The sequence below is a fragment of the Canis aureus genome, chromosome 15 (genome assembly GCF_053574225.1).
Source record: "Canis aureus isolate CA01 chromosome 15, VMU_Caureus_v.1.0, whole genome shotgun sequence".
Classification (NCBI taxonomy): domain Eukaryota; kingdom Metazoa; phylum Chordata; class Mammalia; order Carnivora; family Canidae; genus Canis; species Canis aureus.
Genome location: NC_135625.1, coordinates 57,090,015 through 57,117,168, shown reverse-complemented (window position 1 = coordinate 57,117,168; position 27,154 = coordinate 57,090,015). Strand labels below are relative to the sequence as shown.

The following is a 27,154-nucleotide window of genomic DNA, read 5'->3' as shown; positions in this document are numbered from 1 at the left end:
TTTTTTTTTTTAAGATTTTATTTATTTATTCATGAGAGAGAGAGAGAGAGAGAGAAAGAGAGAGAGGCAGAGACACAGGCAGAGGGAGAAGCAAGGCTCCGTGCCGGGATCCTGACGTGGGACTCCATGCCGGGAATCCAGGATCATGCCCTGGGCCAAAGGCAGGCACTAAACTGCTGAGCCACCCAGGGATCCCGTTGCCTACTTTTTTTTTTTTAATTTTTATTTATTTATGATAGTCACACACACACACAGATTGAGAGAGAGAAAGAGAGAGAGAGAGAGAGGCAGAGACATAGGCAGAGGGAGAAGCAGGCTCCATGCACCAGGAGCCCGACGTGGGATTCGATCCTGGGTCTCTAGGATAGCGCCCTGGGCCAAAGGCAGGTGCCAAACTGCTGCACCACCCAGGGATCCCCCGTTGCCTACTTTTTAATTGACTGTTACTTTTGAGTTTTAAGAATTCTTTGCATATTTTGAATGCCAGTCTTTTACCAGATACGTGTTTTGCAAAGATTTTTTTCCCCAGTCTATCTGGTCTTTTCATTTGTTTAACAGCATATTTAACGGAACAGAAGTCTTAATTAAGTCCAACTTATCACTTTTCTCTTTTATGGATCATGCTTTCGGTGTTGTAGTCACCTGTCATTGCCAAACATAAGCTTGCCTAGCTTCTCGCCTGTATTATTTTCCAGGGAACAGTTTCTTTTTCAGCCTATCAGTTTCTCAAGGCTGTGTATAGGTTGATAGAGAGTGAGTATTGATTATGCCAACAAATCTAAAATCAATGCTTAAGGAAACGTCACATTTTAAAAAGATTATCTCTAAATAGTATTAACATAAAATAAATTAATTGTAATATTATATTTTCCCTGATTTACCATAGTATTTGAAATGCTTCCCTATTTTGTGAATTTTTAACTTAGATTTATTCTTTTCAGGAGGCGACAGTGTTTTTATTTTTATTTTTTTTTATTTTTATTTATTTTTTTTTACGACAGTGTTTTTATTTAGCCTCGAGACTGCAATTCTAACATTTTTATGTATACACTTAGAGCTTAAAACCCAATCTTTGCAAATCCCTGCAGTTTCTGAGAAGTTTTTCTCTAAGATCACACACCTTCTTTTAATGATCCTGTTGAAGATAGTTTTTCATGTTTTGAATAGGTTAGCAGCCCCATTCAGCTGCAATTCTGTTGTAACAGGAATGACACTGTAATAAAGAGAGATAGACAAACCAACTGACTTAAACATCTTAAACATGTAAGGAAAAGGTGATGATTTCACTTGTATTTATTTTTATTATTTTTAAACTTTTTTATTTTATTTAAATTTAATTAATTAACATATCATGTATTACTGGTTTCAGAAGTAGAGGTCAGTGATTCACCAGTCTTATAGAACACCCAGTGCTCAGGACATTATGTGCCCTCCCCTAATACCCATCACCCAGTTACCCCATCCCTCCACCCTCTCCCCTCCAATGACCCTCAGTTTGTTTCCTATGTGTGATTTCACTTGTAGAGGAAGGCTCTCAGGACAGCTGAAAAGAGTCTGCATCAGTGTCTGACTTCAGCTTCCCTGAGAGTGCACATGAGCCCCTTCTAAGAGGATTTAGGGGGCAAGATTATGATTGAATTCTGAGAAACATTTTTCAGGGTGTTGGGGTGCATTCAAGTTATCAAGCAGAAATATGGTTGGGGGAATGGACTTCTTTGAATATTTCTGCTTTACCATAACCTAACAATTGCTCTGAAAAACAGATTAAGACAGAGTACATCTAGGGTGCTACAGTGTTGATATATTTGAGAAACTGGTTCAGACTTGCCTGGGCTGTACCCTTGGGTTGAAAAATAACTCCAAGGATTGTGAAAATCTCAATGATATAGCTATCCACATAAAGGTCACTTGAGTCACAGTGTTCCAGTATATGTTGTTTGGCAGCTCATTGCGTCTGTCATCCTGTGCTTGTCTAATCCCACCTTTGCTCCTCTTATTTGTATTCTCTATATGTTATATTGCATGCATTTCTCATCCTTATTGCAAATTCAACTTTTGTTTGGAGAAGTACTATAGGAGCTTCTTGATAGAGGGTGTGTCCTTTATTTAATCCTTGGAATTGTTTGATAGCTTGGATTATGTGTAAAAGTCTTAGAATGCTGAAGGCCTTGTTTGATTACCTGCCTGACCATGTAGATGCCTGTACAGTTTAAAACTAAATAATTTCTGATCCTTTATATGTCATCTAGTTATTCTTTTCTGGAAATTTGTAGATGCTTTGTCCCCAGTATTCTTAAATTTTAAAATAAAATGTCTTCCTATTGTTTTATTGTTATTGTGCTAGGCACCTGTCAGGCCATTTCAGTTTGAAGGTAATGTTCTTCAGTTCTAAGAAATATTTTTTATTTTATTTCTTTAAAAAAATTATTTATTTATTTATTTGACACAGACAGAGAGAGAAACAACATATATTTAGGCAGAGTGCCAGGTAGAGGGAGAGGGTGAAGCAGGCTCCCCGCTGAGCAGAGAGCCGGATACAAGGCTTGATCCCAGGAACCTGGAATCATGGCCTGAGCTTAAGGCAGACACTTAACCGACTGAGCCACCCAGTCACCCCTTATTTTGTTTATTTCTGATAATTACCCCTTTTGCTCTTCTCTGGTTTTTGGAACTCCTGTTATTTGAATGTTGGACCACTTGACCCAGTCTTATTTTTCTTAGCATTTCTCTTGTATTTTATGCCTCCTTTTATTTTTGCTCTAAGTTTATGGAGAGTTCCTCAACTTTATCTTCTATTCTTTCCATTAAACTCTATTTTTTTTCTATCAGTTTTTAAAATTTTCAATATTTGTTATCTGAGTGATGTTCCTTCTCCTTTTTCTTCCTCATATTCTTTATCTTCTTTTAATATAATCTGTTTATATTTCATAGATGGAATTTTTCTTTTAACTATCTGAGGATTCCTCAGAGAAGAGACTTCAAATTTTTTTTCCAAAAAAGTGTAAGGTTCTGACTGCCAACTTTTGGAGAGTAGTGAGGGAGAAATCTGGGAATCTTTGCATTCTTTAGATGGTTAGTTAATCCCCCATTGTCTGTAAAGTAATTACACTTGCCAAGAGTGGCTAGTAGAATCTAGTCATCTATTTTGGCTGCCCCTCCAATCTGTTTGTGAGTCGCATGAAACGGCCACTTACAAGACTTCTGAGGGTTTTCTGTATAAATCATGTTGGTTCTCATCAATCCTACCCATGGTTTAAGATTGGATTCTATAGGTGCTATGGGTCATTTACCAGTTTTCCATCTGCTTTATCTGTTACTCTCTGCTCACTGTTTCTCCTCCTTTTTTCTTGGTTTATGTCTTTAAAAAAATCCATTTACTGTAATTTAGTAGCATTTCTGGCAAGAGAAAAGGAGGTGTTAAATCTTCCATCTTAACTGAGAAACCAGCATGTTCTTTACTGCTTGGAACTTATAAATTCCATTTGATCCCTACAAATAAAAGTTCCATTATGTAGGCTGAGTATTGGCTGTTGCTTTTTGGAGTCAAATAAAATCTTTAATGCCAAAATAACATGAACCATCAGGATTGGGGATAATGATGCTAATGCTCAAGTGGTAACTGTTTTCATTGTTCCCAACAAATATGAGTGAAACTTCATTGAAGTGGTGGTTGGTTGTCAATATTATAAAAGGAAGGTGATAATTTCCACAAATTTCTACTTTCTCCACCAAGTTAAGCCCCAAGTGATATTGTCAGATTACAGTATTTTTGTACTACAGTTATTTTCTCATTGCAGAAAGAATAGAAGTTTGTTTTAAGAAAACAGGAATAGGGCAGCCTGGGTGGCTCAGTGGTTTACCGCTGCCTTCAGCCCAGAGTGATCCTGGAGACCTGGGATCAAGTCCCACATCAGGCTCCCTGCATGGGGCCTGCTTCTCCCTCTGCCTGTGTCTCTGCCTCTGTCTCTCTCTTCCTCTGTGTCTCTCATGAATAAATAAAATCTAAAAAAAAAAAAAAACAAAAAAAAAAAACAGGAATATAACTTATGGAACTATCAGCTAATCCTTACAGTATTATGATAAACTGAAAGATATATGATTAGATGTGTTCATTTTCTAGCTAAAATTGCTCAAAAGATAGTAAAGGGAGTACGTGAGAAAGAACATTGATATTTTGGCTATTCATTTTTAAATAAACTGTTGCATTTAATCTTCACAAAAACCTAGAAGATACCTATCCTAAATACCATAGTCTTCACTTTAAGGATCAGATGAATTGAGTAATTTACAGGACCAAAGAGCTAATGTGAGTAATTCCTAAGATTAAAACAGCATTGGGATTTGAATCCAAGAGAGAATGACTATAAATCCTTTCTACTGCATACTGCTAGTTTCATAGGATAAATTTGACAGCAATTGTCAGTAACTATGGTATTAAATTGTGGTGGAGAATGCCTTTTTTTAAGCCCAATTTATAGCTTACATCAATCAAAAGCACTCTTTCTCTTAATTGACTTCTTGAGGAATATTGCAAAGTAGCTGATTTTATACTTATAGTAGAAATGAATGACACATCTTTGAAAACTTTTTCCAAGCTATACCTTCTTGATGCTAGGTCTGGAATATCTACTCTCTAAATGTAGTTTAAAATATCTGCTACCACATACATTGAATTTATGGCCAGATTAACTCCAAGCATTGATAATAGAAGGAAATGAGAGATGTTGAAAGGATTCCTGCATTTCTAAAAAAATATATCTCCTAATTTAAATAAATAGATAAGTATTGATCAAATTTCATTTCTCTACATTGGCACATTTGAAATTAAGAGAATACATCATTAAGACTCTAACATGGGCTCTCATGTTAGTAATAGTTACATTTTATTTTCACAACATTTGACTGACTTTCTAGGCCAAAATTTTAGCTTCTCCTCCTTATTCCTCAAGGGTTAAAAATCTTTATTCTTCCTTTACTTCAGTGGCTAATTTTATTTGGATCTATTTAGTAGTCTAGCTGAGGATGATTATTTTAATTAGTAGTTTTAGGAATCTCCTCATTGAATTTTCCTTCCATTTCTTTTAAAGATGCATGATTACCACATGATGACTTTTCTGATGTTTCTGTTTATATTCAAAAAGAAAAGAAAAATGTTTTTCCAGATTATTATTTCCCCTCAACACATGACACTTGCAGGGCTCCTTACCATTTTGCTTACTGCCTCCTCTACTCCAACCCAATGCATGCTCTGTCTCCTGCTCCAAACCTTTGGGGTTTTTTTTTTTTTTTTTTTTTTTTTTTTTTTTGCCTCCTCTGGAAAGCTGACCTAGCCTGTAAAGACATACTTTCTCTTTTACACTTGAGCATGCTCTAAGCTCTTCTTCCTCTTGTTACAAACTTTTATTGAACATCTACCATTGCTATACCAGACATTATGGTTGTGATAGTATTTATTCACATGTTTACATAGTTCTACAAGATGATGACTGTTTTCAAGCTTTATGTATGCAAGACTTTGGTTTCCATTAGAGAGATCAATACCACACTCTGTTGCTTTAGGTTGCCAATCTAAGAGGTATCATTGAGAAAGAAACTATTTCTTTTTCTCCAGACTACCCTCACTTCCCTAACTAAAAGAGCCAGTGGGGCTTCATTTACAGGGAGCCTAAAACTATCCTCCTGGCAAGAATTAGTCCCACTCTCCTATAGTTTTCAAATGACTAAACTCATATTTAATGTAGCCTATGCTACAGCTATTATTGTTTATATGTATGTCTTCTCTACTACTTTGTGAGTTCCACAAGATTTCCTCATGCATTTTATATGTATTTTATTCTCTGTATTATTAATTTTTAATGCATTTTGCATTTCAGACCCATTTATTGATGATGAGGCTTTAAAAATTCAATGGGTGAAAGGTTTTAGAAAATCTTTAGTGAGTATCGTTGTCATATCATATGCTTGCTAGACTCTAGTTGGTTAATTTAGAATTTTGAAGGGTGTTCTTTTTTTGTTAAATAATAGATTTAATAGTATAACTGCACTTTTAAAATTAGACATAGGCAATACATATTTTGAAGTTTTGGGAAGGAGACTATTTTTCAGTGTTTCAGGAATCTTGTGGTTATATCTGAAGTAGGAAGTTCTATCCATGCCTCTGTAGGACATTTGCCACCACCTAAATGTAAGATATTTAAGACACATAACAGCTTTTCCTAACTGTTCCCTGAAGCTCTGCTGCTACCACATTTACACTGACCATCTTTAAAATCAATTGGATTTTTAAAGTTTCCAGGATTTTTTTTTTTTTTTTTTGGTTTGTTGTTTTGTTGTTTTTTAAACATTTCATATCTATGTAGTTCTGGTGTTAGCCACCAGGTAGCACAGTGGCTGGAGTAGCTTGAGTCTCTTAAACAGGAAATTGCTGCACACTGACAGAAAGGTTAAGCTCCATGCATTCAGGAGGGAAAGGAGTAAGTATCCAGAATCATGATTTTTTAATTCCTCTCTCTGGTAGTACATTGACCATTGAAAATGCAGGCATAAATTATTAGCTGGCTGTGAGCCGCCTCCTGGTCCTGCCAGAACACTGTTTCCATGACATTACAGTTCATAATAGGGCCACCAAGACAAAATAAAGGCTGGCCAGGTGGCAAAGGACAACATGGCTCATGCAAGGAAAGCTTATGAAATAAAGAGATTGAGTCACAAGGGAGGTTTGAGAATTTTGTATATTGAAATGTCCAAAACACTAATAATATTTATGAGATTTTATTTTAACCATAAGAAACACATCTATGCCAATCTAGAAAAATCAAATATGTTATTTTAGATTTTTCTCTTTCCTTCACCCTTAGCTATCCCTCTGGGTATTCTAGTTGTGCGTGGAGACTGTGATTTGGAGACTTGCCGTATGTACATAGATCGCCTACAGGAGGTGAGTTTCTTTAGCCAATTATTTATTCTTAGTTTTCCATTTTTGTAAACGGTTACCAGCCATATATATATATATATACTTCTGAAATGATGCATCTGGGGAGGAAATGGAAGTATGGTGTCCTTGCCTGTTAAGCATTGACCACATCTTCTCTCTCCCTGACCCCCCACTGCTATTTTCCCTCCTCAGGTGACTGAAATGGGAAAGGATGTTGCTCTAGTGCAATTCTTAATTATAGCTTGGAACATCTTGTCTTCTTGCCAGACTACATCCCTGTATTTTTTGAGCTATATAAAATTTCAAAGGGTCCTGATAAATAATGAATGAGAACAGAGAGATTATTTAATGTTTTGTATCTAGCCCAGTCTTCTGTCAAAGATCACTACATTTTTTAAAAATATAACTTCTACAGGAAAGAAAACCCTTCCATCTTTCATAGGAATTCATGTCAGAACACAGAAGAATATTCTCCTTTTTCCCTCTGTATGATTTACCATAGAGAAGGACAATGGAAGAGACCTCATGAATGTGAACTACACCAGTGAAGTCAGGAGACCCAGAGCCATCATTGCAGTGGCTGTTGATTGTTTTTGCAAAACTTTGAGGAGGAGTATTCACTGTGTCCATTCTACAAATGATGAAAAGCATAAATATCTACTTCATCATTGTTTCTTGATGAAAGATGCACATTAAAATCATTTTTTTTCTGGATGTGGTCTAGACATTTGTATTCTTTAAGCTGTTGGGTAATTTTGATAGATACCACAAGTTGAACAACTCTCTTCTAGATGACACATTATACATAAGTAAATATCACAAATAAGATATAAATAAATTACTTAAAATATCTTCCAGTTGTAACCACTTAGCTTTGAACATGAGATTCTATTTCTCTTGGTGGCAATAAAATCAGGTAGGAGGCATAAATATAAAAAATTGTTAAGTTTTCTTTTCAGCATTTTTAAAGATAGAGATGGAATTGTGAATACAATGTATTTTGAGATAGAGAGCAAACTTTGAATACTGATGTGGATGAGAGAAGAAAAGTCAGCAAATTTTATACTTGTGGCTTTATTTGGCTATCTTTTTTACCAAGGATAACTTTAACATGTTAAAGTAACTCTTGGGTAACTTATGATTTCACAGTAGTCAACTACATGACTGATGAATTGACTCTGTTGAAAATTAACTACCAATATTCAACTAAAATTAAGATTCTTAAAAAAAAAAGAATGAATGAACTCAAAGAGGATAAGTTTTAAAACTAAGTTGGGCGCAGAGAGTAGGTTGGTAAAGCCCTATGGGAAGCAGGTCTGAGGACAAAGGTACCCAGGATTGCTGACATCTGTAAATAGAATCACTATCCTCATTAACAAGGAAGCCTTCAGGACATGATCATGGTGACAACTTAGTTATAAAACTTTATAAAGGGAGCCAGACACTCAGAATCTGCCAGTAAAACCTCATTAATTTCAACCCTATTAATTTGCACTTCTTATTAATGCAGAGGTGGCCAAAGACTTTCTCTTTGCTATCTATGAAAACCTGTGTTTGCCAAGCACTTATTGGTATAAACACAATTACTATGACAATTTGTATTTGGTCTAAGATAAATAAATTCTTTCTAAGTACTGAAAGGGATTTTAGAAGCTTTCTTCATAAGTCAATAGTTCAGGTGCAAATTAAATACAACCCTCATTTATTAAAACAAAATTGGCTATTTTTTTACTTTTGATCTTTTTGATCCTTGAAATTATATCACTCACTTCTAAAACTATTTAGGATTTATAGATTTCAGTAGCTAACTGGCCTTTCTTCTCTCATTCCAGCTTGGTTTGTTTTTGTTATTTTGGGCATTTTCTTCTTTAACCTTGATGAATTTGGAAGAGTTAGATCCTTTCTAGATGAGTTTAATAATATTAAATTGGGAGTTTGGTTCATAGAGTTATAGAGTCAGCCTGTTCAAACTAATCTTAAGGTATGGATTTTTTCCCCCCATTTTCTCATTAGGACCTGCAGTCAGTTTCTTCTGGCTCCCAGAGAGTTCATTACCAGGTAACACATAATTGACCCCCTGTTGTTTTCTTACCTCCCCCCTAAAAGAAGGTCCATCTTTGAATCAATGTTCATAGGCCAAATCTTCCCTAGGGATGGAGTTGGTACTAAGAACTAAGTGAAGTAGACATTCTGATTCTTTTACATTTTCCTGGTTTTGGACTATCCTAGTGTAGCACAGATTTAGACTGTGGATTTTCTCCCAGATCATTTAGAAAATATTATAAAACGAAGTGCTATCAACGGTAAATATTAGAAACTCAGTTCAAACTAGCTTGAGAGGGAAAGAGTATATTGGTTCACATCAGCAAAAAGTTCAGATCAAGGGTGGAGTTTATGTATCCGTTGGCCATGCTTCATGCTTCATTTTTCTGCTGGCCTTTCTGCTCTATTCTCTTCATCTGTCAATTTCACCTCTCAACTAGATGTTTCCGTGTCCAACATGGCTGCCATTAGCAATCAGGGCTGCATGTGTCTTCTTCACATCCAGGAAAATGAATTATCTCTTCCCACAGCCATCAAGCAAATGTTCTCAAATGCATTCTGACTGGCACATCCTGGTGTTTTGGACAGGATCTAGAAACCCAGCCTGCCTCTCTCTCTTGTGACTCACATCAAGTCCTCAGGAAAACACTCAGATATCCTTTGGCCCAACAATCTTTGGGAAGACAGTTATCTCCTGCCTTCCCTGTCCCTAGTCAATTGCACTCTCTAGCCATCCTCTTACAAATTAGATTTCTCAGACATGGTTCAGATCCCAGTGTTCAGTACACTCCAAACTGTATGGGGCAAACGTGAAGCTCTGAGTGGTCCCAATAAATCCCTTTTCTTTGGGAAGCCATTACCCTTCCCTGTTAGAGGGGTGTGTGGCAGTTAGAGCATGCCAAGATTCCCTCCGAATAAGTCCTATCCTAGACCCTTTCATATCTCCATGTGGGGGACAAATGTTTAAATATGTCTCAGTCCGTGAATCCTGGTTTAGCACCTCACATTTGCTTTTGGTTTCTTTTTTGCTACACCTCAACATCCTTTTATATAAACAACATTTTTTAAGCCATTTTTAAAAACTTTATCTTGTAACCTCCAGGTAGCTTCTCTGCCTGCTGGTGGATACAATATACCTTCAGCCAAGGCAGTCTAATTATCCTGAGGCTTAATGACAGAAATAGCCTTGGTGTTCTTGTTTGTTTATATGTTTATGTTTCAAACAAAGTACCCCACTATTCAAGAGTCTTTTCTTCCATCTGGCCTCAATAAGAAGGATAAGAATTCACTTATATTTACTTTGAGAAAACAAACTCTACTTCTGAGATTGTTTATCAACCATTAAAAGTCTAATTTCCAATTTATTTTTCAGAGCACAACATTCCTCCCATTGGTTATTTGCATATTTACCTGAAACCACTAAGCTTAATTTTATTTTTAAAAGTTTGGTACTTTTAGAGGCTACAGCTGATCTCTACTCTTTAAAAAATGGCCCTATTACTTACAAGATTTTATGAAACTGTCAAGTTTTTTTTTTAAGTTGGTACTCTTTACTCATGAACAGTTTTCATCTTCGCATTTTTATCAAGACATTTCAGATATTTTTTCCAAATAGTTTTATGAAATTAATACATCTCTTTATTACTCTGGCTTATATGATGTAGTCATTTGGATGCGAGAGTTTTAATAGGTAAATATTTTGTGCCATGTTTTCTTTATACCATATTTGTACATGTTTGCACAGAGATCAGGAGATGGTTGACATTATAGCATATGAGAAGGGTATTTGTTTCATTTGTTATTTGGTAACAAAAACATGCAAAAGAATTAGTGGTATTTATTTAACTATATCAAGAGTTTGCTGTGGTTTTTTTTTTGTTTTTTTTTTTTTTTGTTTGTTTCTTTGTAGTCAAGTCAAACTTTGGTATCAAAACTGCCACATTATAAATGTCACATCAGAAGCTTTTATGCACTGTCCACATAGGATAACCAATGCAGTGACCAAAGATGAGTGTCAGGAGTGTTACTGTGCCCACACCTCTACTTGCAGAGTTATAAAAAAAACAGGGGCCTTTGGGCATTAAGGAAAGAGTGGAAAAAGAAGTCTAGGGAAGCCCAAGATCTGCTCATGCAATAAGAAGCTGAGGGGGAGCGTTTGAATTAACATGACGAGGGAGTAAGTAGAGGGTGGTGAGGAAATTTCCTGAGCAGAGGTAAGGAAATGGGGGACAATAAATATTCACATTTGGCTCTGATCTTAGGCAGTCAGTAGAAGGAGGAGTGAGTGAGAGGGATGGGGAATAGAGAGTTCTGTTTTAGCCACACTAATTTTTTTATGCCCATTAGATCCAAGAGGTTTTGGTGTATAGAAAATGAGATATTAAAAAAAAGAAAAGAAAATGAGATATATGAATTTTAAAGCTTATTGAAAAATTCAGGTCTGGAGATAGAAATTGGTTGGTCATTAGGAAGTAGATGGTACTTAAAACTATGAGGCTGGAGGAGATCACTTAGGAAGAGTTTAGATAAAAAAGAGGGCTCCATGTCATATCTGCATGTACTGATGGGTCAAGAAGAGTGGAAGTTTAAGAGAACCATTAATCCAGAAGAGTCGTAGAAACTGAGATGAGCAACCAGAGAACCGGAAATCAAGGGGAAGGTGGAATCATGAAAGCCAAGAGTGAACTATGTTTCAGGGAAGGAGGAAGCAGTGAAATGTGTCAGTGCTGTGGAGAGGCTGAGATGACATAGATTGAATTCTATAGCATTCTGAGGGTTTATAGGTTTATAGTTTTATAACATGGCATAGAAGTGCTATTAGCTTCACAAAGAAAGTGACCAAACCAACCAGCAGGAAATTTAATATTAAATTTGTGTTTCCTAATGCAGTAACTAATAATACCAGACTCTATTATGACTAGAGTCTAGTCTAGTAGACTCGGGTACTAGACAGGGGGGATGTAAGAGAAAGACCTGTCAGAAACACAGACAACAAAATGCATTAAATGGCACTGAGGGGGACACTTGATGGCATGAGCACTGGGTGTTATACTATATGTTGGCAAATCAAACTCCAATAAAAAAAAAATATATATATATATATATATAAAATTTTAAAAATTTAAATACATTTAAATGGGCTTTCTTGTGTAGGAGATAGCACAAACTAAGCTTGGAAAATTCATTTTGACAGAATGAATAAATACCAGTAAGTTAAGAAGAAAAAAAAAACACCCAAAAACAAAGCATGAGAAATTCCTATCAGCTCACTTATTGGCAGCTGGCATTTTACCTGACTATTTTCTAAGGCTAGAAAAAACCCAAGAGAAAACAGCATTTAGAAGGGTGTGTTAGTGCCCAAGTCACCTTATTAGTGAGACAAATGGCAGTTCCTAGTCATTTAAGCATTTCATTGCTTTGGTTTCTTCCTTTCCTAAATTCATAATGAATTGCCAACAAAGCCCGAAGACTCAAAAGCAACAACTTATATTAACCTAACAAGGCATTATGGGTTCTACAAGAATGTGTTGGATATTTATAGCCTGCTGAAAATTCCTGCCTACACTGTCTCTGAGGTCAAAATACAAAGGCCCCTCCATCTTAATGACATGTCTTATAACCTGTAGCTGATAAGTTAGACAAGCAAAATGCACTGTGCTGACGGATTCAGGATATTCTTGAGCTTGACAGAAGAGATAGAAGTCATAGAGAAATCGGACTCTGCCTACCAATTTGATAGAAATTTTTCTTGAGGCCACCTCCTATGAAATTATTCGTTCTCTGTTCCCTCTCTGTTCTTAATTATATTCCTTTTTAGCCCTAAGTTGCTAAGTTAAGGAGTAGAAGCAGATACAACTGTTCCAGTGATTCTCAACAGGGGGAGATTTTGCTCCTTGATATAGGGCATTTGGCAATTTGGATATTTTTGTATATGACTATCAGGTGAGGTAGTGCTACTGGAATGTGTTGAGTAGAGGCCAGGGATGCTGTTGAACATCTTATAATGCACAGGACAGCCCCCATAGCAAGGAATTATCCACCCCCTAATATCAATAGTGAGACTCATATGAAACCCTGTCATTCCGATGGCTCTCAAGACATTACTAGAGACCACGGGCAGATGTAAATAAGACCTAGGTGAGCAGAAGAAATGAGGAAGGAGCAGGATGAGAAAAAAAATAGTGCAGGGAAACAGGCATCTGTGGATATGGCACAGGAAAATAACAGAGAGCCGGGGATAATGGAACCAGGAGCAGTAAAGGTTTTTTGTAGACAATGAGTTTCCCCATTTCCCTTGTGTTGTGCTCCATGAATGTAGTGGGCATATGAGAGTGTGCTTTCCAGAATCTTATGAGCTAACCACATGAGCTCTTAGAGTACAGTAGGATTCAACAGTAGCTGCAAAAAAGGAATCTATCCAGGTGATGATGATGATGATGATGCTTCTTCTTCTTCTTCTTCTTCTTCTTCTTCTTCTTCTTCTTCTTCTTCTTCAAGAATTAATTTACTTTAAACTAACAGTAGAATGGCTGGAATACTTCAGAATAGGTATAACATTTTCAAACAGTTCTTTCATCCTTTAGAAATGTCCTTCACTTCCATAAGAAAAAAAAAATCCCTTGGTCAGATCTGAGTCTGTGTCAATTTGCTCATCCTCTGATCCCTCTTCCCCACTTCACATAAATACCTGAACTTCTGGGAGATAGATTTACATACTTCACCAGAGTGCTGTCCTAGGTAAACAGCATTTGCCCACAAATACTTGATCTATTTCTCTTTTCTTGACTATCCTTATTCATCTCTCTCCTTTTTCTGAAGCTGCCTCCTCTTAATTTGTTTTCTGGATTTTAGACATCATTCAGTGGATGGGTTCAAACAACTTTAAGGGGTCACCCTGGGAATTAATTTATCTTGTCTTAGAGAAGGACAGGGGTTAGCTAGGAACTTAGTAGAGTGTTGTTCCTTTGGGCTAGATCAAAGCTGTCAGAAATGGATCAAATGAGGAATGAAAATAAGACTTGCCTGGGGCCAGGTCTGTTGCAAGAGAAGGCATTGGTACTGCTAACACAGACACACATGCGCATACAGTGTAGTTGTTGTTAATAGAGGACTTTCTCACACAAGAGGGCTCTTAAAAATGTTAAAATATCTTTCATCTTCTAAACCATTATTATTTCTTCACTTTTCAAAGCTGCTTTTGGAAATGGGCATCCCATTTCTGTATTCTGCTGCTGCAGAAGTTATCGGCAGTAAAGTAGATTTGAGGAGCAAGAGTTTGAAAGACAAAAATAATGGTAGCAAAGTCTATTAATGGGGATTATAGTTGAACAAAGATGAGCAAACACATATTTTCTACCCATCCCTGGTAGATCTGTTCACCAAGGATAAAAATATATGTTTATACAACGTGGTGATGAATGGAAAGAAAAAAATTAATAGATGGGTTGGGCAGGAATGAGAAATTTGGGTGAGTAAACAAGTGGCCAATATAAAAGTAGAGTGATTATTGACTGGACATTATTGAGTAAAGCAGGGATTCCCAATCCAAAGGGACTTCTGTTTACCTCTTTGCCTTTTACATCTTCCCTAAGTTTTATGACAGAAAAGAAATCTAATTCACAGTGAAGGTATAGTTAAATGCTAGGTGAATACTGCTTAATTGAATTACCTACTGGAGTGTGTAATGGGCTGCTGTGCTTTCATTAAATTATGTGTGCATCAGCTATGAGTAATTGAATGTAAATTAAGGGCAAGTTTGGCATATGCGTGCCAAATAGTGGTTCAGATAATTTCCTTATCAATTACATATAATTTATGCCAGTTGACTTTTAAAGATATATGTGAGAAATAACAGGTTTGCTTTTGTGCATGCAGCTGTATTTTTAGCATGAGAAACTGGTTTTTCATTAGCATATGTTTAAAAAATTCACATATCAGGGATTTTTGAAATGAATTTGTTAATATTATTCATTTAAAGAGCATGCGGTTTTACATGATTATTACATTTAAATGGAAAGGAGTTTGGGATGTCTAAGGTTATGTGATTCTGCCTATAGTATAGAACAAGGACAGTCGTATTCATCTAAATCACACTATTTCTATGAAGAAAAATAACAGATCATAAAATGGGCAAGGATCGTTTTGATGAATTGTAGATTTGATTATATAATTTGAGAGGACTGAGGGGACTCAAAGCCCTAAATTTAGCGCCAAAAGCATCAATGTCATTGTGAGTGGCACTGCTCAGTTAATTATGTGAATACCCCCTACCACATAGCAGTGCTCACACAATTGTGTTTCCTAGGTATCTATACAGTCAGATCACTTTTGAAAGGTGCATATTTTTAAGCTTATTTTTGTTTCTATCAGAAATTAAGTCTCTTTACATTTATTTCAATGCACAGCATTCACAGACATACTTCCGGCCACTCTTTTTTATTCTAATTTTTTTTCTTATTTGATTTAAAGATTTTATTCATTTATTTATGAAAGACAGAGAGAGAGAGAGAAGCAGAGACACAGGCAGAGGGAAGAGAAGCAGGCTCCATGCAGGGAGCCCGATGTGGGACTTGATCCCCGGACTCCAGTATCATGCCCTGGGCCGAAGTCAGACGCTCAGCTGCTGAGCCATCCAGACGTCCCCCGGCCACTCTTGTTTAGTGGCATGGATGTTTCTGTGTTCACCATAGAGGGTCCCTGAAGCTAAGGTCTACCCTTGAGGTAAATATTCACCCTCCTGTGAGGAGCTGTTTTGTTTTTCTCATTTTCCCCTTTCAGCTCCAGTCTGGTTCATAGTCTGCACCGCAGAGTTCGGTGATCCCCTCTGGGGCCTTTGAATCCAGGATTCCTTAGTGCTGGGGCCACCTATTCTACCTGTGTGCCAGGCCCAGTGTGGGAGTACAGTGAGTTATTTACCCGATGTGAGGTACAACACCCACAATGGGTTAGTAATGCCAGTTATTTAAAACAAAATTGTTTTAAGTTAAATATTACCTGTATGTCAACATCAGTGTCACTTGTATTTTGATTCTCTTTTTTTGAGTAGGAGAGAAAGGGGTGTAGGTAGACAAGATGTAGGAAGTACATGAATCCTGGTCACTTAACCACCTATGTGGTCATCATTAGCTAAAAACGTCAGTGTGTAAGGAAGTTTATGGACCATGGCTTTAAGTTACTGTGAATTTTTTTCAATAATCTTTTCTTTATTCCTGTTCTAATTTGAATCCATCCACAAATGCATTTGTCTTTGACATTAAGGTCCTCAAGGTAATTCTCTTGACTTTCATTAGCTACTTGTGTTGTGAAGTCTGCCGGGTTTTATAATCCTGGCTTATCTTAATTTTCTAATTGTGTATTATAATTCTAGACTTCTCTTTGGTTTTTAACTCCCCACAGTAGACCTTAGGACAATACCTTTCAGTGGGTACCTTTTGATAACTTTCTGTAAATCCATACGAAGTAGAACACATAGATTAGATATACATGGATATACATTTGTTTTTTTCTTTTCATATATTTTTTTAAGATTTTATTTATTTCTTTCAAAGAGAGAGAATAAGAGAAAGAGCACAAGCAGGGAAGGAGCAGAGGGAGAGGGAGAAGCAGGCTCTTCACTGAGCAGGAAGCCGATGTGGGAGATGTGATCCCAGGACCCTGAGATCATGACCTGAGCCGAAGGCAGATGCTTAACCAACTGAGCCACTCAGGCACCCCTATTTTTTTTTCTTTTTAATAAAAATGGATTTGCATTCTTTGTACACTCACTATGTATATTATACCACAACTTATTTTTAACAGTAACATACCATGGAGATTATGTTTTGCCAATAAATGAAGCTCTAACTCAGTTGTTTAAAAACTACTGCTCTATTCCATGGTATATATTTAATCCTGTCTCTCTGGATAGACATTATGTTATATGCAGCATTTGCCATTGTTTTTCTAAACAAAGTTGCGGTAAACATGGTTGTGTAGATTTGAAAATAAAGCTGTAACAGAAGTGATAATTATGTCACATGCTGAACAACTTGGTCACTTGTATGGAGTTGAGAATTGTAATCAGGTAACACAGCAAAGTTATCGTAAACTATATAACCAGAATTTACACGAGTCTTGTTTCAGTTTCTCCACTCAGAATTGTGGCTCATTCTTTTTTTCATTGATTACCATATTTCTGTGGGATTCTCAGGCAGATGGGGACATGGGAGGGGAAAGTGTGCAAGCAATGTGACTGGAGAATTTGAGAGAAGAAAAAATCCTGATTTACCAGACAGTGAACCCTGATATGAAATATGGAAGATATCAGTGAACCCTGATATGAAATATGGAAGATTAATGAAAGTTGAAAGTATGAAAAATCCAGAGTCAAAAGAAAGTTTTCATGACCATTAAGATTATTCTAGCTTTTGCTTTCTTCGTGTTTTTGCTTGAGCTGAGTACAAAAACAACTTCTGTCAAACTTGACCTACACAAATTCCACCCATCTTTCAAACCCCCCCACTAATTCATATTCCTCCAGAATCTATAAACCTAAGTATGTAAGATAATAATCTCTGAAGTAAAAAAGGCCTGCATTTGAATAGCAGCTCCACCACTAAATGGCTGTACTTGTGAGAGTTTACTTTAATTCTCAAAGCTGCTGCTCTTTATTTATGACTCACTGTTAGGTGCTGGAGAAGAAGTTCAAGAAGAACAGTGGGGATAGATGGTAGGTAAGGTAAATGGGGCTAGATTATACAGCTTTCTTAATGACAGAATGGATATGCCATAAGAATATGGCTTCACATCACTTACCATATAAGACATAAGCCTGATATTCCTAAATGAACTCTGTGGTAGTGGCCAGGTAACCTGAAAAAGCAAAAGGGATGGTTCTGTGAATTTTCATTGTAATCTGTCCCATACATATGCTTTGAGGGGAAATTTTTCCAAACATAGAATATTAAGTAGTTGTAATAACATAAAAAGACTGGTGGTCTAAATTTTATTTCATACAGAATCACCAAGGAATACAGAAATAGAGTTATGTTTATGGAAAATTCTCAGAAGTAAAAAAGGAGCATACTATAAAAGGAGGAAAAGGAAAGAAAGTTTACCAGTCACCAACTGTTATTCTCTGAGTAGTTGACAGCTTGTTAAGATTATTGTTCCATATCCTTTGATGCCAGACAATGGAGATGAGTCTGAGTGGGAGCTGTAGGTGGAAGACTTAAAGTGCAGGAAGGCATGAAGGAGAGCAAGAGTCAACAACCTGCTGCTCTGTTTGACATCATGGCCACTGGCCTTTGTGTAAGTGGATTGCATGATTCAGGAATGTGCCTACTGGCACATCTAAGCTACACCTCAATGTCGGAACTACCTGAAAACCCTGCCCCACAGCAAAGATTGCTAGCCCCACATTTCCAACTTGAAAGGAAAGGGCGTTCTTAACTGTGAGCTGACCCTTCCATTTGCTTTCCCAACTATTAATATCTTTTGCTGTCTTCACTACCAGGCTCCAGGTCTTTGGGTAGCTGACTCAAGATCCTTTTCCCAAAGTCAGTGGCTTTTGACAGTATCTAGGAAATAAAGTCGTAATTAGAATAGCCATCTCTTGAAAAATAAAGATGTTGAAATCTGGTAAATCAAACATATAGCAGCTCCAAAAATTGGGGTGAGAAAGTAGCTTGAGGGCACCCAGGGGGTTCTTACTGCAGTAGACAGCATCTGAAGACACAGTCCAGGCTTTGCTCTTCTTTATGACTCTCATATCACATGCCTTGCACTTAATCAGCTTCCATCAATATGAATTGAAAAGACTGAATAGAATTGTGTCAAAGGAATAAGAGTAATGTATAGCTGGGTGGTATCTGACAATCCAAAGCAGCAAAAGAAAAGATAATAATTTTGGTGAAAATGGGTGAATATCAGGCATAGTTACTATTGAATGGGGAATATTATTGAATATGGGAGAGGACAGATAGTAAAGTGGATATTCTGAAAAATATTGTTATTGGTGACAGAAGACACGCCTTAAAAACCACACCCTGTACTTAAGGCAAATATATAGTATCTGATAGTGTGAAAAGAGGTGTTAGGTGCAAGCATCAAACCAAGGATGGCATGGGTTCAGCTGCAGTTTGATGCCATTCTTTTTTGTGTCCACACATACAGATCTGTCCCATTTCTCTCTCTGAAATCTGGATTCTGAGCACAAAGACATTTATGGATAGGATAGTTTTGTGCTGATGTAGCACCATCTGAATGATCCAGTCTAAAATGTGGTCTATGTTCCATAAGCCCCAAAGGCAATTAAAGGTCAGAATTGTTTTAGGTTAAAAAAAAAAAAAAAAAAAAGGTCTCAGCTACCCCGGAATTACTTGTGTAGCATAACAATATCAGCATATCAACATGTGCCAGCCCTCGGGTTAAGCATCCCACCTGACCTTTCATTTATTTCTCAAAAGAATCCTTTATGATATGCTGTGGTAGCCATTTTATAAATGAGGTATCCATTTATGGTCAGCAGGTGGTGAAGCTCCAGGATTATCATGTGCATGAGCTGGTGCTCTCAGCCACCAGAATTCCTCTGCCTTTGGGCTTGCTCCTTGAGGTGGATCATGTACCATTGATTGTACTATTGTTCCTTCTCATCTATAGAGCTGCCTTTCCTAAATACCTCAAGGACAGAAACCTTTTTGTCATCTCATTTCTTAGTCAGATGATGTCATCCTTACAAAAATATCAGTTTTTCAACCCACCACTATGTCAGTTGACTTGACTTGTAGATATGAAGAATTGATAAGTGTGATTATCTACCACTGTCTCTTGGGTTTCATTACTAAATGGTTACCATTGAAAAATTCCTGGTACTACATGGATGAGATTCAGCATTAGGCGGTTTCCTACCTAAGGTATATCTTTTTCCTGAATTTTCAAACAGCAACCATTGATGAGGCAGCAATGACACGACAATTCACAAGATCAGTTTTTTAAAAAATGGACTTTTGGGGGAACACAATTTCTATTAAATCTAATGTAATATAATCTCAAAACAAGCAATCTTGTAATGATCGAAACCACAGGTCTGAAAAAGTATATGTCAAACAGTCTGCTGCCTATTTATCTTTTGCAAAGCCTGTGAACTAAGAATGGTTTTCAGATATTCAAATGCTTAGAAAAAATGTTAAAGAATATTTTATAATTCACAGAAATTATGTGAAATTAAATTTCAGGGTCCACAAATAAACTTGTATTGGAACACACATACAAAATCAGTTTTTCAAAGCAGACTTTCTCACTAAAAGTAGCTCTGGGCTCAGTTTTTCAACTCAAGTGAAATACAACAGCCTCAACCACCACCAGATTTCCTGTCCCTAGTATGCTCTTTACCTCATGTTCTCCCTCAGATCTTTTAGACATCAACCTAGCACCCAGCTGTGCCAATTAGCTGGATTTCTTTGTGTCTTATTTTATAGGTTGTTGGTTTATTGTGTGGGTATGTTTTACATTTTGTCCATCTGCTGCATTGAAACGTTTTAACATTGATTTCAGGTAATCTCTAACTTTTAGGGAACTAATGCAAGTGAGATCCTTTCATCTGCATATATATGTGTGTGGGCTAGATTAGATCCAAGGGGAAAATTTTGTTGAGACTTGACTGCTTCTATATATCTTTTGATATGCAAAATTTTGAAATAAGTAGTTTAATTGCATTGCACTATAAATTCTTCCCATATTGGGGTAGGTAATATTTGCATTTTTACTTCAGAACTCAAATGCCTTTTAACCTGGGACTTCATTTTATTAATAACACTCTTCTTAAAAGCTCATATATATGTGTATACATATATATGTGTGTGTGTGTATATATATATATATGTTTATTTATGAACAAGGTTGAAAGAGCTTTCTAAAAGGAGGGAGAGGATGCAAACCTAGTTCAGGGAAGCTACGCCAGAGAAATTAGGGCTCTCCCTGTGCATTGGTAACCATCTCTTAAATTGGCAGGTTAATCTGCACAGGAAAGTATCCAATTATTTTTCCAAGACATTTTTCTCAGATCACTTTGATAATCTGTAGAAAGCAGTGAAAATGCATGTACACATAGACATCCTGAAGTTAGCCTAAAATCTCAGGGAGTTAAGGATTGTTGAACTTACTAGAGGATCCATTTGAACCTATTTGATGTGTTTCAAAGATCTCTATTCTATGGCAGCCAGTGTATTTTCACAGAGCAAACTGATACCATTCACTTTACAAAAAACCTCTTTAAAGCAGTTGGGTTGTAGCAAATGCCTGTGAATCAAGGTATAGAGAAAATAAACAAAGAAAATATACAAAATAAATACTTAGGCACATGCATAAAATTCTCCTGACACACAGACCCTCATACCTAAAAATGTATACAATTATACCAATATTACTTTACCAGTCTGTGGTAAGCTAGTCAAGTGGCTGAGGCAATACATCAATCTACGTTTTATTTATTTTTTTCAATCTGCATTTTATTAAGCTAGACTAAATAATATCCAATATTGTCCAACTTGAACACTCCAGCAATAACATTATTAATCTTTAGATTTTTAAAATCACAAGTCATGTATTTCTGTGTTCTTTCAGAGTAGATTTTTACCTAGGGAAATTTGATTTTTGTATATAATGCTTTCTGTAGTACATTTGACCTCAAATTTCAGAAACTATCCCTAATGTCTAAGCCATGTTTATTTCTAGAGAAGACAGCCATGTTTCTATTTAATATCTTTACTTAGTAGCTTTCATAGTTGTCACTAAATATTTCAAATCACATTTAAATTTCTTGACTTATTACATTTGACACCAAGCTGACATGTTGGTAACTTTACATGTTTTATAAAAATATATTAAGAACCTTAAGTTTCTTTAAAACAATGTATCACATGTGTCAAATGTAATTCTCAAAATGTTAAATATAATTTTCATGCAAAGAGGTATTGAGCACATGTCAGGATTTCATTTAGTGCAACCAGCAGGATGGCAAAGCCAGTTCAAAAAAGAGATAAATATCTCTGTATCCATAGCTATGTATATACTATGTATATGCATAGGGATATATGTTTATCTATCCATCCATAGCTATATCAATTCTACATATATAAATATAAAGTTTTGTTGTCAGACCTGAGACCAGTTTTTTCTCTATCAATTATTTAATTTGTAGAACCATTCATATTAAAAATTCCATATATTCAAGGTTTCTAATAATAAAAATGGATTCCTCTTGTTAGATCTATGCTTTGAAACCTCTAGTGTCCATCACTTTCACCTGAAACCTTGCTGGGTTCCACTCCCAGAGTTTCTATAAACTTGGGGTGGCACCTGGGGATTTGTATTTCTAACAAGTTTCTACCTGATGTTGCTGTTCTATGGCTCACACTTTGAGAACCACTGATCTAAGCATAGGCTTTGCCTGAGGATCAAGTGAGACATGAGGGAATATTGATCAAAACCCAAAAAAGTCAATGCAACCTCTGATTAGTTCTCTTATTGTTTGTCCTGTATTATTCCTATTTCCTTTACCTGTCCCCCTCTGTACACAAGGATCATCCAAGCCCAGCCGCCCTCCAAGGATGCTCCCTACATTTGAACATCTCAGATCCCTAATATGGGTCAGACTCCCACTGCCTTCTCCACAGAGACATAGCCTTCTTCTTCATTTGTCCTATTTCTGTCAACTATTTCAAATTCATTATAAGCCAGGGCTAGCATGCTCCAAGTCATGTGTTATAAACTGGAATGTGCTTTTTATTTTTAAATTATCATCAGCAGAGCTTCTCTTAGGAGAGATTTTTAGTTTTTGAAAGCTTGGAATTATAAAGAAATAATCCATTCTGCTTTCAATCTTCCAGTTCTCTAGTCTGTTCCTCTGTGATGTGGCCTCAATTCCTTGTAAAAAATAAACACTTCAGAGACTTCTGGGAAGCTTGGGAACTGGTAGTAGTGTTAAATCAGGAAGGATGCTGGTCTTGACGATCTCTTGGAAGGGTAGCTTTTGAAGAATGGTGTATCAGAAGCCAGCCTTCTAGAGATTGGGCCAAAATGGTTAAGAGGCAGGGGATATACTAATGGCATGCTTCAGGAGTTTGGCAAAGCAAGGAAGGAAGGAAAGATTTATTTTCAGGAGATGTAACAAGATCAGTTGAAGGGAATTTGTTTTGGAGAAGGTGAATCATTGAAAGCAGAAAAGTTAATGAATTTCTGGGTAGGGGGATAAGGATTTTGGTAAGAATACAGAAATAAAACTTGAAAGGAAAGAAGAGAATAATCTGGAGACTAGATGAAGTGGTTAGCTTTGAACAGGAAAGAAGTATTTTTATCTAAGCCTAGAGGAGAGAAGATAGAGGCCCTCAGGCTTGAGATCACACATGAGAGGGAGGGAGGGTCGGCATCTTAGAAGCTAAAAAGCTAGAGACTGCTGGGGTGGATGAGGACATTGCTGGCTAAGTCAGCATTGAAGAGATGTTTGTCATCAGCCAGCTTGGCAGAACTTTCTTCCTCCACTGCTCTGCACTCAGGGTCAGTGCATAAGTTTGAGGTAATGATGGCCTCAACATATGAGGTTTTCTTTGCTCTCATGCAAGTTGCCCTGTATAACAGATGCTACTCTAGTTAAAGGGATTTGACGCTACATGTGGATGGCTTCTTCTGTTTCTTAGATGCCCCAAGTCCATTCTGGCCAGTAGATGAGCTCAACTCTCCCATTTTGTGCTAGTGCCTTATACCTACAGGGGAAACCAAGGTGTAAATGTCAGCCAGCTGCCACTAGTTCCTCAGCTTCACAAAAGGAAAGAAATTCCCTAAAGGAGATAAATGTCCCAAGTTATATCATTTATGAATGCTTAATACGATAGTTGAAAACTTCCTGGAAATTTCTTTGTGGGAGTTTTAAATGGTTCTGTGTGAAATAATTTATTTGAAAGCAGAGCCTCTTTCTAGTAAAAATACAATTTGGTTTCTCACCAGTGCTCAGTTTAGGAAAGGATGCTCTCTCTTAGAAGTAGTTGATAGAGTACAATGAGGTTAAATCCCCCAGGTCAGTCAAATGGAGTAATGGAGTCAGGAGGATGTATGTGTCTCTTTCCAGGACCATGAAACCTCCTTCCCCAGGGCGCTCTCAGCTCAGAGACTCTCCCCACGGTGGTGCTTTCTAGATGGTGAGTATTTCTATATTTCACGGAGTGGTGGGGGTTGCATAAGCAGCAGGACAATGAATTGATAGATGGTGCGGAGTGGACCCTGGTCTTCCAAGGGATTATTCAGAAACCCTTCATGTGGCTCTGTGTGATTGGTATTTGCATCTCAAATGATGTGGACTTGTTGATGTTGCAATATACTTTCCTGACGTCATTTTTCTCAAAGAAAGTTGGTTGACTTGGGCTGAACTTCTCAGCCTCAAATTGCCCAAGTGGACATTTCCCTTTCTGTGTCCCCTCCCCTTTCCTAAATCATATTGAGTGCTTGTCATAAATACAGGCCAGTAGATGGATCCAATACACTGGGGATACGTACTGATTTCTCTGTTGTTTGCTTATTGTGGAACTTTCATATGTTTCCATTAGCCATCATTTCAGTACAAGTATACATTTTTACAAAAATGCAGAAATTTTCAGTTGCATTCGGATCTGCTCTCCTGAGCATGACCTATTGAATGCATAATATTTCAGGTATTTTCAGACTGGTTAATAGGTTCATTTTCCATTGCAAGCATCCCTCACTCCCTACATGCTGCCCAATTCTGTTTTTCTATCCATTAGTTACCCATATTACAATCCACTTCTGCTTACCTACTGCCCATTATATTGACTCCATGGTATCTCTCTTGTCTACATGGACATGTGGTTTTCACTGTAGACATTTCATTGGTTGACCTGGGGGTGCATCTGAGAAGATATAAATGCAGATAAGAGTATGACAGGATGTGTGAGTATGCGAACAGTACTATGAAGATTGAGCACTTGCATTTATATCAGACCTAACCCATGTGAATCATGACCTAGGTTTTCATTAAGAGCTCATCACCTACCTCTGAAGAAGAGAATCTACACCACTTTTCCTCTGGCTCCTTTATTCCCTCGTGATGAGAAGCACAATCATGTATTTTTTTCTGATTTCACAGAAGACTTATATTTAAGAAAATTTTGGAAACTTACTTGAATTGTTCTATATATTGTCTGTTCTGTATACACTCTTAGATAAAATTTTAAGTGCAGGGACTGGTGTGTTAATACAGATATTTATTATACTCTATAGATATAAAAAACCTTTAAAAGGTGATCACACTTATGTTTAACAAGAACAAAGTAGAATACGTCCTTCTCAGATAGATTTTACTCCCCTGCTGCTTTTAGGGGGCAGGGACCATGATTGTCTTCTCAACTCATTTCCTTTGGAGAGAAGCTACTCATTAAATATTTATGATTTTTGAATGATCATTTGCATCTTGAGTTATTCCCTCTAGTACTATGTACTTTGTAGAAAATCTATTTATAATATTTGGACTCTGTTGGAGAGATTTAAGTGAGGAGGAACATAATTCTTTTGAGTATTAAGAATAATCAGAATAGTTTCTAGAAACTCAAAGTTTGCAGTTTTTCTCCCAAACCACAGATGTAGCCCAATCCCTTTTAGGAATGCTTAAATAATTATTTTTCACTGTTTTGGCTTTCTTTAGACATGGCTTAGGGACTCAGCCTTGAAGTGAAATGAATCCTTCAATACCAGATGTGGTCCTTGGCTCCACATCTTCAAGCTTTTTTTCAAAATGAGAATCATTTCCCTGAGAAGTCTGGCTACCTATAGGAATTTTTCACACACACACCCCCAACTTTATTTACTTAATAAATACATACAGAGTCCCAGCTCTGTTTAAGGACCTGTGTTAATGTATGAAGACATAAAAGAGTAAATGAAACAGTGACCTTTAAAGAGGCAGATATCTTCATCTCATAGTTGTTTGTGAAGATGGTTTGTACAAGAAGAAGAAACAAAATGTAAATATGAATAAAGGTAGGAGCAATGAATTTTCTCTGGGGTAGGGAGGATGGGACCGAGGAATGTCTCACAGAGAAGGTAGCATTTAAGTTGGTCCTGAAGAGACAAGTAAGATTTAGTTAGGGAGATAATGGGGAAGGGCTTTCTAAGCAAGGACATGGAGGACACAGCAGACATGGAGGTCCTGATGTTTCTATGTAGACTTAGGAATGGGCTAGCAGTAAGGCAGGACTGGAATGTTAAGATTTTGGTGGCATAATATGAGAGAAGGCTATGAATTTGGTGCCAGAACACAGGATTCTGAATGCCATATGCATTTTTTTTCTTCCTAGCAACTTCTGCTGATCGCTTTTACCGAATAGACAGATCTCAGGTAAGCTTTCTTGAGCCTAACACTTTATTGGTAGCTAATCTTATACATTATTTTCTAATGTAAACCCTAAAACATTTACAAATTCTGGAATGGCACTCATAGCCGAAGCTATGAGTTTTCTTATGTGTCTTCACACATGTTGTAATCTGTGGACTCAGGATGATGTGGCTTGACCTTGCAGATGAGTACAGAAAATGACTAGGTTTGTAGATATCATTACCTGCCTGCGCTCTAAATTTTCTCACACACTGCTACTTTTACTGCTTCCTAGCTCAATTTTATGGCTTTTAAAGTTTATTTTGGTTAACAAGTTTGACACCTCCAGTATATATTTATGCTACTTACTTGCAATTCATCACTTCCCAGAGTTCCATAATGAGAAAAAAAATGCTTATGCCCAATGATAATATGTGTTCTCATTGTCCAAATTCTCCTGAAAAAAAGAAAAAGGAAGAAGATAGAGAAGAGGAGGAGGAAGAGAAGAAATAATACAGTATGGAATCCAGTGATAAAACTAGTTGTTAATCATGTCACTTAGTTTGGCCAGATCCTGGGGGTCCAAGTCCAGCTTATTGCACAACTCATGCTGGACCAAGCCGCAGGTGGGGTATCACTTCTTTGACTGTATTTGAAAAGAGGCAAGCCCAACTCTGGTCATACCTGACAAGATCCTGGTCAAGTAGGAATCCCAGGCCAAGAGGGCTTCACCAGCCTCTTCCTCCCGTGTTGCTTCAGGGATGGATGTCCACAGGTCAGACCTCTGAAAATGCACTTGGTCTTTTGTTATGTCATAGACT

General features: G+C 36.9%; 1 protein-coding gene and 1 long non-coding RNA gene across 3 annotated transcripts in view; one reads left to right on the top strand and one right to left on the bottom strand.

Annotated features, from left to right (window-relative positions):
* DGKI (diacylglycerol kinase iota) overlaps positions 1-27,154 on the top strand; it is a 429,239-nt gene that overhangs the window by 314,962 nt on the left and 87,123 nt on the right. The window contains 4 exon segments of the mRNA XM_077850064.1: positions 6,858-6,937; positions 8,948-8,992; positions 24,078-24,147; positions 26,317-26,357. Of these exon segments, the coding sequence (XP_077706190.1) occupies positions 6,858-6,937; positions 8,948-8,992; positions 24,078-24,147; positions 26,317-26,357 (236 nt within the window).
* LOC144284900 (uncharacterized) lies at positions 1,009-27,140 on the bottom strand. Of its 2 annotated transcripts, XR_013353308.1 has the most exons (5): positions 27,018-27,140; positions 26,703-26,790; positions 24,778-24,873; positions 17,771-17,827; positions 1,009-1,213 (listed from the first exon to the last, which is right to left on the bottom strand). It is a non-coding gene; the product is annotated as an uncharacterized LOC144284900 (long non-coding RNA). The 2 variants fall into 2 exon arrangements; XR_013353309.1 differs by lacking the exon at positions 26,703-26,790 and having other exon boundaries at positions 27,018-27,112.